This window comes from Glycine max, chromosome 7 (genome assembly GCF_000004515.6).
Source record: "Glycine max cultivar Williams 82 chromosome 7, Glycine_max_v4.0, whole genome shotgun sequence".
Taxonomy (NCBI): Eukaryota; Viridiplantae; Streptophyta; class Magnoliopsida; order Fabales; family Fabaceae; genus Glycine; species Glycine max.
The window spans coordinates 12,417,746-12,430,352 of NC_038243.2; the positions used below are offsets into that span (position 1 = coordinate 12,417,746).

At 32.5% G+C, this 12,607-nt stretch overlaps 1 protein-coding gene across 1 annotated transcript; it reads left to right on the forward strand.

The window, feature by feature from the left end:
* Positions 1-1,541: 1,541 nt before the first annotated feature.
* On the forward strand, positions 1,542-9,211 carry LOC100795742 (probable serine/threonine-protein kinase cdc7). The gene is made up of 15 exons (XM_003530086.5): positions 1,542-1,977; positions 2,086-2,144; positions 3,681-4,619; positions 4,767-4,827; positions 4,916-4,978; positions 5,272-5,335; positions 5,426-5,519; positions 5,876-5,959; positions 6,053-6,142; positions 6,227-6,254; positions 6,517-7,026; positions 7,103-7,161; positions 8,002-8,111; positions 8,196-8,283; positions 8,719-9,211. The coding sequence occupies exons 1-15, from the start codon at positions 1,551-1,553 to the stop codon at positions 8,992-8,994; spliced, it is 2,952 nt and encodes a 983-aa protein (XP_003530134.2). The 5' UTR covers positions 1,542-1,550; the 3' UTR covers positions 8,995-9,211.
* The last annotated feature ends 3,396 nt before the right edge of the window (positions 9,212-12,607 follow it).

Consider the following 12,607-nt stretch of genomic DNA (forward strand, 5'->3'; position numbering starts at 1 on the left):
AATTAGAAAATTTTATATAGGGAATAAATATATACATGTGTTTAGAAAGAAATCTATCAAAATTTTTAAATAATAATATAAAAATTTATTACATTAAATACTAATAAAATAATCATATTAAATATTGATAAATAATATATATATACGTATGCTTGAAAAAAATTATATATCTGTGTTTGAAAAATGTATCAAATTAGAAAATTTTGTATATGTGAATAATTATATACAGGTGTTCGATAAATGTATCAAAATTTTAAATAATAATATATAATTTTTTTACATTAAATATTAATAGAATAATTAATAAATATTGATAAATAATAGAATTTTTATGGAAATATGTAAAATGTCACAAAAAAATTGTACCTCACCAAAAAAATTATAATCCATGAATTAATTATACGTGTAAAATTATAGAAAATCATGATAAATAATAAAAATTACCATATCTATAATACATCAAATAAATTAAATATCATATAATATAAAATATTTAGAATAAATTTAAAATGTAATGAATCAATTTAGTCTCTTAAATTATTTTTTAATTTTAAATCTCTTATATCGTTAAAATTATAATTATTTTCAAATATAAAAAATGTCTTACTTTATCATGATCAATTAATGAAATAAAATTTATTAAAATAAATTGATTGAATTAAATGGTGCTATTTAATATTTTTGAAGGAAATAAGTATGAGGATGTGGGTGTCATGTGAATTCTCCAAGAAAAAATCAAATCTTATTTTATATATATATATATATATATATATATATATATATGATTTAAAAAAGAAAAATTGCAAGCATATGATTGTATCATTTGTTGAAGTTGTCTCTGGCAATGGATTATATACTTCTCCTTACTAGAGTGCCAAATTGATAATCATTTTTTTTTCTATAATCAATTGTATCATTTTTTCCCCAGTAACTTACATGGCACATGTTACACATTATACAGAGTAAAACTATTTTTATTTCTAATCTATAATTTTCTCATTACTTTTATTCTAACATAACAACCCCAAAATATTTCAAATTCTCCTAAACTAAACAACTTGAAATTCTATCGCATTTCATATCTATTTATCTCTTTTCCATTTTTTTCTATCCTATTTCCATCCCTCTAACTTTTTTTCCTTCACCACTAATGTATCAAGTGTGGATTCAGTTTACAGTTTGAAGACTCCAAAATAATGGTTGAATAAAAAATTCTGAATTTTTATTTCTTACAAAACATATATGAGAATATATATATTATATTCGTTCAATCTAATTTTAAACCAAATACTCTTGTACCAAAAATGAAAATCGGAGGATCAATTGGGGAAAAAAAGCTAACTTGTAAATTTAAAATGTGGACCGTAGCCGGTAGAACATCTAGCTCGTTAATCATCTTATTATTATTATATACCTAACGGTCAAGATTACGCATTACAGGTGCGCTGCATTTCCCACACTTCACAGTATTCTATCCAAAAAAGAAGCGGGAAAATTCACCCAAAACTCAAAACCCTCCAAAACGCAAAACACTCTTCAGTCTTTTTTTCATGTCCAGTTCCCGCTCCATTTGCTCTCTCTGTCTCTGTGTCTCTCTAAACCTGGTCTCATCGCAGATTCGCAAACACACACACTTCAGATCCGAATCTCCATCCATGGCGGAGTCCGAATTCGAACCAAACGTTGACCTCGAAGAGAAATCGTGGCACCTCCTCGCGCTCCTCCTCCGAATTGGCCACGCCGTTTACCCGCAACGCCTCGCCGCGCAGTGTCGTTTGTTCGCTGCCTCGCCGAACTTCGTCTGCCACGTCGGCACTCTCCCCGGCTCGCCGATCTCCGTCACCGACAACGGACTGGTCACGCCCTCCGTCGGCACCGTCTTCGCCCTCGGAAGCTTCTTCTCCCTCCACTTCTCGCCGCCGCAGCCACAAACGTACCGTTTCAGGAAACGCAAATCGCTTTTCGATTACGGCGAAGGTTCACTTCTCTTTCCTTTTTCTCTTCTTAAATTTTAATTCCGATTTTCTTTTTATTTTTAAAATTTCCGTGGTTGATTTGATTTGATTGAGATTTTGGTGAAACCAGATGGAAGGGAGCACAAGAAGTTGGCGATTCGTGATGGACTTCGAGAATTTTCGTTCCAGGTATTCATTTATTCCTTTCTTATTTTCTATTTTATTTTGTGTGTTTGAGAGAGCTTTGCAAAATTGATTTTTGATGAAAGTGATTTTGGTTAAAATTAGTTTTGAAGTCACATGGATTGTATTTGATTTTTTTTATTCTGAAAGTGAGTTAGTGTATAATTTTTTTATCCATACAAAAGCTACTTAAAGTTCATTCAACTAAAAAATCAATATTGGATCCAATGTGAATATAACCACACTAATTTTTTTCTTGTTGGTGGTTATATGCACTTGGAATCGTAGTTTTGTTTGACTACAGTGTGTGCCTGTGATATGTTACGGTAGCTTGATTATGCATGAATTTCATTTTTTTGCATTTAGGATGCATTTGGAGTGATAATGATTATGTGTTTAAGTGAGTGTTTGGAAAATTAACTTTAGTTAAAATTGATTTTTGAAGTGATTATGTTGGGATGTTTATTCTATAAGTTAGTAGTAAAACTAGAATATTTTTTCATCCAATACAAAAGCTACCTAAAATTGTTTAGACTCAAAAATCAATTTTAAACCTTGAATCGATTCTTCGATATGGAATCAAACATGTGAATATTTACTTATAATCACGTTAGCTGGTATTTTAACTTTATTTTAAATAATACAACATGAATTTAAACACACTTTTTTTTTGGTTTGTTGATGGTTATATGAACACTGAATCATACTTTTGATTGGCTGGTGTGTGTGCCTTTGTATGTGACGGCGACAGTAGCTTGGTTATGCATGAATTTCATTTTTTTTTGCATTTAGGGTACGTTATCATATATTGAAGTGAAAGAAATATAAATATAACCGTTTAGATTGGAGTGATTATGATCATTATTCGTAAATGTCAATATCTGAGGGTATAATTTGGTTGCCTTTCTGTCACAAAAAAATTGGTTGCCTTTCCTTTCATCTTAAGGCATGTATGAGCACATTGTTTGGATGATAAAATAATTTAATGTATAGTGAATCACAATGATGGTTAATCGCACGTTGTTAATGAACTTGATTATTTAGTGTGTGTAGCTGTGATATTTGACAGTGGCACTCACTACATTGAGAATGATTTGCATTTTCTTGCATTTAGGGTGCATTAGAGTCAGGTGGAATAGAGAGCTATAGAAATAAAATCAAATTTACTCGGCTGTTTATTATTAAAATAAGTAGTAAATATCATTTCTGAGTGTATAGTTTGGTTGCCTTTCATTTGAGTTTCTGTTAAGAAAAAAAATCAATTAAAAATCTGATTAAATTCTGTAATAATTAGATAAGTTTATTATATGTATGTCAAGAAAAAAACTAAAAAATAACATGTTAGTTTTAGTCCTTGTCTCGGTAGTTATAATAAGCAACGTATGAAAAAAAGCTACATTATAAAGCGCTTTTGTTTTTTCAAAGCTTAAACAAATGCATCTTTTATCAACCTTATAGAGTGATATATAACTTTTATTTAGCAATCATTGTATTTCGTGCTGAATATGGTGCTAAGCTTTGGGGTTTTTCTTTGGCGTGCAGAGTTTTGCTGATACCACAGAGACTCTGATGAGAAGAAATTTCCCTGTAATAAAATTTGAATCACAGAATATAGGTAGCAGGAGTTTTGTATTCCCCTTGCGTATTGATAAAAATGAAGAGTGTTCAGGTTGTCCAATGCCAAATTTTGAACATCGGGAAGCCAATAATGATGCCAGGACAACCATGTCTAATGGAGAGGTTTCTGAATCTATTATCAAAGCACTGACAAAAAAAAAATCAATTATCAAAGCAAGTTACTTGAACTGTCTGAAGCTAGTGGATAGAAATAGATTCATGGACTGTAATCTCTTTGTTGACCGTGCTCTCTTGGATCCCTCATTATGCAAAGACGGAATTGTTAACAGCCTTGGATTTGGGAAGAAAATGGATTCTTTTGGCACATTTATGCATGACTATGCCGAACAAAACAGTATTCGTCATGTGGATGAAGATGGTATTGGTAAAAGTAATACTTGCAAAGATCAACCGAGAGAACCTAATGAAGATGATGAGGTGGAAAGTGGTTCACAGAAAGGGCTGATTGATTCTGTCACAAATAGAGACAAGGAAGATGTTGCTCAGAGGGTCAATGCTGCACTATGTAGAGAAGAATTGACTAATGGTTTGGAACAAAAGAACCGTGTCCATGCAATGAATTTGGAAAAGGAGAGTGAGAGAAACACAGGCACTAAGTCTACAAATAAAATAGCAAATTCCTCTTCAATACCAAAGCGGCTTTTGAAATCTTCTAGCATATTAAAGGGAGGACAGAAGAATGATCTCCACCCTAAGTCACAAATTCTCAAAGAGTCACTAGCCAGTAATAAATTTGGTAATGTTCCAAAAAATGTTGATCAATGTAGAAATGATCAGAAACTTACAGCGAGGAAGCAAAATCGTAATGAGAACATGGCAGGAATTATTGCCACTACTACTAAGGTGAGCAGCTTACACGCTGTAGTTCAAAATAGCCTGTGCTTTTAAAGTCATGCTTGAGAAGATGTTTTTAGGATCATTTTAACTGTTTGATTAAGAGCCATAACTTATATGTTCACTTTATCCATTTTGGTTATTTTGTTGAATCAGGTGGAGAAAAGAGCATATCCATCATTTGAAGCTTTTACAATAGAGGAAGAAGAAGGTTCAGGTATTTGAAATCTTTCTTTCTCCTCAACTTCCTTATTGATGAAAAAAATATTTAAATTGCAGTGACATTTCTTATTTTTTTCATTTAGGTGGTTATGGCACCGTTTACCGTGCTCAAAGAACTACTGATGGAAAACGGGTTGCAATAAAATGTAAATGACACCTATCTTTTATATTTATTCTGTGCTGTGCGTTTAATGTTATGATTAAGAAAAGGAAAATAGTTAGTGTCCATTATTTGCGCAAAACTAGAAAGTGAAGCTACTTATTTGTCTTAAAAAATTCAGTTCTTCTTGTGTTCACTTTCCCACTTATAATAGAAACTGGAAGCAATTCTTTGTATGTAATCATTTTGATATTACTAAAACTAATTTAATATATGATTGGCGTAATGGCTTTGAAGAAATTGATATTGATGCTCCAATATATACATGTGATTTTACAGGTCCTCATAGTAATGCTCATAAAAACCATGTAAATAATGAAAGGAATATGCTCGAGCGTTTTGGGTAAGTATATAAGACATAATAGTACAATATTTGTAATATTTAAGCTGCAATGCATTCTGTTATTTGTTAATATTTTTTCTTATGTTTCAGTGGTAAAAACTATATAATAAGGTACGAGGGCTCTTTAAAAAATGGAAATAGCGATTGCTTTGTTTTAGAACATGTTGACCATGATAGACCTGAGGTAATTGCTGAAGCTGTCTATAATTTATATTTTCTTCGTTAGAAAAAAAAATGTTTCCGTTTCTACATAGATTTTTTTATAATTTAATCAACGAATCAAATTCAGGAGATGAATTCCCTTTTTAGCCTTTCCCAACGTTAAACTGGTTAGCTCTTGAGAAGAACCCTAACATTCTCTGAAATTCCTCTTTAATAGAGCTAATTTTACTTCTTGATCTTTAGGTTATGGAAAAGATATGCAAGAAACTGATTTCTTTTTCAACGTTTCTTATTTTAATTCAATTTGGCTCATGATAATACTCTAACCTGCTCTACATTCATGTTTAATGGAGATAATTTTCCCTTCTCAATTTGTAGGTTTTGAAAAAAGAAATTGATATAGTTCAGCTTCAATGGTACGGGTATTGCATGTTCAGGGCGCTTTATTGCTTACACAAAGAGGTATTTTCCCCCATGCATGATCAAAGTCTCATGTGACTTTGACTAAAAAGACAGCAAGTACAATTGTTTTGAGTAATTTGAATTCTATTGTAGGGAGTTGTTCACAGAGACGTTAAACCTGGAAACTTCCTTTACTCTCGAAAGTTAAGCAAAGGCTATCTTATTGATTTTAACCTTGCCATGGTTAGATTGCTCAACTTTCTTATCAAGAGTTAACTGTGATTCTTTTGATATAAATACTGATGAATTTTGATATTTTCTTTCTAGGATTTAAAGCAGAAGCACAACGTTGGAAGTAAGATTTCTTTTCACTTATCAGTTGCTTGTTCTTTTGAGAAATAGAATAACTGGCTGAATATTTGGTTTTCTTATGACACTTGTAATTTTCATAAAATATGACTTGGTGCCTCTTTGGTAACTTGGATAACTAATTTCAAGATTGAAGACAACATACTCTTATGTTTATTTCTTTCAAATATTAGTTAGTTAAGTTTTACTGTCAACGATCTTCATGATATAATCTGCTTAATTAGTTTGGTCAATTGCGCATCTGCTAGGTAAATCAAAACCAAGCCTTGATGCATCATCCAATGTTATTTCTTTCTCTTCTGGTTCTGCCCCTTTGGTCCGAGACAAGAACCTTGGAGGCAGCAAGTCTTTACCATCCAATAAAAGGGCTTTGGCAGATTATAAGAATTATTCTGAACTTAATAGGAATGCAAAGGAAAAGGCTTATACTGTTCATCTGAAAAATTGTCCTGATAAGGCTGGTGGGAGTTTTCTTAGAGCACAAGGAACAGATGGCTCTGGTATAACTTCTGCCAAAGATGCTAGCACTAGGACTGCTTCTGCAGAAAGGCTCAGGGAACCTTTACCTTCCCATGGAAGAAAGGAGCTTATCAGCCTTGTGAATACTATGAAATGTGCAAACAGTTCAACAATAGGTCCTTCTTCTCAAAGGAAAAGGGTTACTGCTCCCTCAAGCAAGGCAGATGACAACATTTTTTATATTACCCCGATGCCTTTGCATTCATCTACTGTTGGTGGGGGATTATTGAGAAGCAAAGGTATGGCTCAAATTTCATAAGTTCTGAGGAGTGTTATTGCTACCTTTAACTTATTATCTCTTGGTGTGTTTTCCAGGTGATGGAAAGAAAAAAGAAGGTTCATGTGTTGGAACCAAAGGATTTCGTGCTCCGGAGGTAAGATCTTGCTGTCACTTCTATCCACTTGCATTTTTTGACCCAATTAAAGGCTCAATTTTATGCTGATCCAAGTAGAGATATTGTCTATAATGAATGTTGACAGAGTGTCATTTTTAGATGCTTGTTGAAAAAGAGAAAATAAGAAACATGTTAGCACCCGGAATGACAATTTTATACTGCTATGGAAGTTAAAAGTGAATCATTTGCCTCCCCTAAACCTAAAAGAAATCACTATGCAGACTTTGGGATACCAGGGTTATTTCCTTTAACCTATGTACAATTTATTAGAATAGTAATCTGAGTTTAGCATAAGTATCAACAGCTTACAATTAGCTAGTTTCCCGGCTGCAGTATAGGTTTCAGTATCCCGTATTTATCGTTGTTTCATTTGTGGTACAAATTGTGGTCTCCTGCTGACTAAAGAAACTTAATTATGAGAATGTTACTTTGAAGGAATACCCTTTCCTGCCAAACACGGTCTGTATGGCCTACTGAGATGTCCATGATTTGAATGATTTAATTGTAGGCTATTGGTCTCTTTTACTTTTTCAGAGTTTAAACAAAACTTCCTTTGGGCAGGGAAAGAGAGGAAATAAACAATGTAAGATCTGATATTCGATTCTAAGTTTACATAACACATTCAAGCTGTAAAAGCTTCATTATTAAAGCTAAATTTGTGCTCTATACCGTATTAAGGTTTGTCACTGCACTGGAAGACACACCTTCAAAAATAGGACATTTTAAGTTTGTTACCTAGAGATGCTATTTCACTGTCCAATAATTAATTAATGGCTTGTTTTTCAGTAGTTTCAATTCAAGGTTCTACCTTTTCTTCAGGTTTTGTTAAGGTCTCAGCATCAGGGACATAAGATTGATATTTGGTCAGCTGGAGTCACTCTACTCTACTTGGTGATCGGGAAGACTCCTTTCACTGGCGACCCAGAACAGTAAAAATCACCCGCAAAATTCATTTGTGATGATGTTATTTGTTTCGTCGTTTGTCTGTCCATGCTGACAGAGTTTTGTTGCAGGAATATAAAAGAAATTGTTAAATTGCGGGGCAGTGAAGAGTTTTGGGAAGTGGCTAAGCTACATGACCGTGAATTATCTTTTCCTGTGGTAATTTCTTTTATTCCTTATTTTGAAAACACTTAATATTGAGAAAAAAACTGAAATAATCTTTGAATTAATTAAAATGTTTATTATTCTATTAAGTTTCATGCAAAAATATATTTATAAATGGAATATTCTTTTATCTTTGTCTCGTTAGAGATTATTGGTTAAACTTCATAAGTCCAGTTGTATAGTGTTTACTAGTAAATAAATTGTCCGTAAATTAATTCTATGATAATGTTTAAAGATGATGGTTGCTTGCACAAAATTTACTTTGGATTTTACATTTGCAATCAACTGTTGAAATTGTGATTCAATAGCTCTGAACTCAACTCAGGTTACTACAAAGAAAAGCTCTTATTTTTTACTATGGTAAATGAAGCAAAATGATTAATGATGATTGTCTACTAATCACCTTAGTTAATATTCATTGAATTGCAGGAGTTACTTAATGACCGATACTTACAGTCATGGGATTTAGAAGGCTGGTGCAAGGTTCACACAAAGAGACCTGAGTTTCTTGAGCAGATCCCCAAATCGTTATTTGATTTGATAGACAAGTGTCTAACAGTTAACCCAAGAAATAGGCTCAGTGCTGAAGATGTTCTAAGACATGAATTCTTTGACTCAGTTAATGAGTCCCTGAGGAAGAAAAGGATGATTCATCGTCATCGAGCTCTTGGGTCGGATGACACTGCAGCTTCCAGAGCAATCTGACATCAGTTTCATTATGTGCATGTATTTTTGGTAGCAACTGATCGCATGAGTAGTTGTTACTGTGTATTTTTTTGAGGTGATGGTGGTTAACCCATAAGAGGGTTTCCTTACCTGTTATTGATGGCTGTATATATGACTATATCAGAGAAACCTAGCAGAGTAACTTGTAAGTTGTGTAAGCTCCTTAAATTTAGAACTTTTAACATATTTTTGTATTTATTATTTTGTTTCTGTGAAGAGTTTTTCTCATTTATTTTTGTAGGTTCAAACTGATTTTTATGTTTGTTCAAACTTATAATCTTTCATCTTATTTAAAGAATTAAAGCTCAATCCTAGCAATTGTTTCAAAAAGTCAACTTTCCTAAATAAGGAAGTTTTGGATCAAAGTAATAAAAGTCGATGAATGATAATAATGTTTACTAAATACGGCATACTAAAATATTATTAAGCTTGTTTTAAATTTTTAATCGTATCTGATCTATTTGTTGAGAATGTTAACTTGTCAAGTCTCAAATTGAAGACTAAAACATGTTTGAGGATCAATATGTCAAATTGAGTTTAATTAATGCCTGAAAACCTAAATTGTATATCCTTTGGTTTTGAAAATAACTAAAAGGAATAAAAATGCCAAGTAACAGTGACTTTAAACGAAGTGAAATATAACTCGTAATATCTAAATTAGAAACATTGAATTTTCGCCTCAAACGTAAAGCCTTTCGGTGACTCATTTTCGATATGCATGTGACGGGTACAATAAAAGCTTAAAGGCTAAATCCAATTTTTGTCCTCATCTTTTTATATCCGTGATTTTATTCTTTTTATTGTTAAAATTTGAATTTTAGTCTTTTTATTTTTTAATTATGACAATTTATTCTTTATTTTTTTTTAAAATTGTGATTTTAGTTTTCATGACCTATTTTAGATGTTTTATTTGTGTACTATTTAATTATTTTTTATAATTAAGCTTATTAGTAATTAAATAATTAAAAAAAATGTCATGTGACTAATAAATAAACTATTAGAACAAAGGAGAAAATGGATGAAAATTTGAAAAAAAAAAGGAGAAAAAAAAAGTTTAAGTTTCACATCGCTCAGGATAAATACTTGAATAGTGTTTCACTCTCTATATATAAAGAGCCTTTTTCTTCATTTTTTCTTGTCCCAGTTAAGAAACATTTCCTCAACTTTTCTTTCTCCCTCCCATATTTCAGCCGATGCATTTCCGACAAGAGTGACTTTTCAAGTCATATTTTCGGTTGACTATAAGAGTGACTTTTCAAGTCATATTGTCGGTTGGTTATAATAGTGACTTTTCAAGTCATATTTTTCGGTTGGCTATTAGAGTGACTTTTCAAGTCATATTTTCGGTTGGCTGTTAGAGTGACTTTTCAAGTCATATTTTTAGGTGGCTTTAGAGTGACTTTTCAAGTCATACAAGAGGGTGTAATTCTAGAAAGGTTCTCTCAGTGCAGTGAGAATCTTATACAGTGATCTGAGCTGTTTTATCCTGGGAACTTCGTGGTTGATAGTCTGCTTGCACAATTTTTGGCAGTGCCACGAAACGTCTTAAAGAAAGTGACATTGTTCGCGACTCAGTCAGTAATTTTTTCGATTTGTCATAAATTATTGTTTCAACAATTTTAAGACGATTTCAGTTCTGCCATGACTATTGTAGATATTACTGGCTCGAACAACAATGACCTCAACAAACTTTTTAGGTTTGAAGGGTATCATTTCAAACATTGGCAACAAAAGATGATGTTTTCTTTAACTTTGAGAAAAGTTGCCTATGTTTTGAAAACAAATATTCCAGTGATACTTGAAGATGCTGAGAAGGAAGTGAAGGATAAAATGACTATGAAATTAGCTCTCTGGAATGAAAATGATTACCTATGCAAGAGTTTCATTCTGAATGGGTTAGCTGATGATCTCTATGATTATTATAGCCCATATAAGTCTGCCAAATTAGTTTGACTGGCTCTGGAAAAGAAGTATGATACTGAGGAAGCTGGGACTAAAAAGTATGTTGTTAGCCGCTACCTCAAGTATCAAATGAATGATGATAAATCAGTAGAGTCTCAATCCCATAAGATACAAAAAATTGTTCAAGAGTCATACATAGCTGTGATAACTGAGATCAATATGATTGGAGGATCAGATGGATGATGGGTAGACATTGGCGCCTCCCTCCATGTCTGCTATGATCGTGCTATGTTTAAAACATACACGAATGTTGAAAATAAGAAAGTGCTGCTGGGTGATTCCCACACCACTACTGTTGCTGGAACTGGAGATGTTGAACTGAAGTTTACCTCTGGAAAGTCTTTGATCCTCAAAGATGTGATGCATACTCCAGAGATGAGAAAGAATATGGTTTTTGGTTTTCTTTTAAACAAGGCTGGGTTTACTCAGACCATAGGTGCAAATTTATTTACTTTGACCAAGGATGGGGTATTTGTAGGAAAAGGGTACGCCACTAATGGCATGTCCAAATTGAATCTTGATATTAATAAAGTTTCTCCTTCTGCATACATGCTGTGTGATTTTAATATCTGGCATTCTAGACTTTGTCATATAAATAGGCGTTGCATATCTAACATGAGTAACTTAGGTTTTATTCCAAAGCTATCTTCAAATCACTTTGAAAAATGTGTTTTTTGCAGTCAATCTAAAATAACTAAGAAATCACATAAATCAGTAGTTAAAGAATCTGATATATGTGAATTTGATGGAACATTGACCAGAAATGGAAAACGATATTTTATCACTTTTATTGATGACTGCTCTGATTATACATATGTATATCTTATGAAAAATAAAAGTGAAGCGCTTGACATGTTTAAGTTATATGTAACAGAAATTGAAAATCAATTCAATAAGAAAATTAAGAAACTTTGAAGTGATAGAGGCACAGAGTATGATTGTAGTTTGTTTAATGAGTTTTATAATTTGCATGGAATCATACATGAGACAACTGCTCCATATTAACCTGAAATGAATGGTAAAGCTAAAAGAAAGAGTAGAACTTTTACAAAATTAGTTGTAGCTACTATGTTGAGTTCAAGTGCAACATCTTTTTGGTGGGGCGAAATTTTATTAACTGTTTGTTATGTGCTAAATAGAATCCCTAAATCAAAAAGCAAGACATCTCCCTATGAGATATTAAAGAAAAGACAACCAAATTTGTCCTATTTGAGAACTTGGGGATGTCTGGCCTATGTAAGGATCCCAGACCCCAAGAGGGTTAAACTTGCAAGTAGAGACTATGAATGTGTGTTCATTGGTTATGCTATTAATAGCAAAGCGTATAGGTTTTATGACCTAAACGCAAAAGTGATCATAGAGTCAAATGATGCTGATTTTTATGAAAATAAATTTCCTTTTAAATTAAGGAATAGTGGGGGTATTTCATCCAGTCATCTTCCTGCTATTAGTAGTGAAAATCTTGCACAACCAGAACCAGATATAGAGCCTTGAAGTGGTAAGAGAGCAAGAATTCCTAAAGATTATGGGCCCGATTATATGGTCTATACATTAGAGGAGGACCCATCAAACCTCCAAGAAGCTTTGTCTTCTTTGGATGTTGACTTGTGGCAAGAAGCCATTAATGATG

Coding starts and splice junctions, on each gene's coding strand:
- LOC100795742 (XM_003530086.5), top strand. CDS start 1,551: ATGTCCAGTTCCCGCTCCATTTGCTCTCTCTGTCTCTGTGTCTCTCTA. Junction 4,828..4,915: donor AGAGGAAGAAGAAGGTTCAG/GTATTTGAAATC, acceptor TTTTTCATTTAG/GTGGTTATGGCACCGTTTAC. Junction 6,255..6,516: donor GCAGAAGCACAACGTTGGAA/GTAAGATTTCTT, acceptor CGCATCTGCTAG/GTAAATCAAAACCAAGCCTT.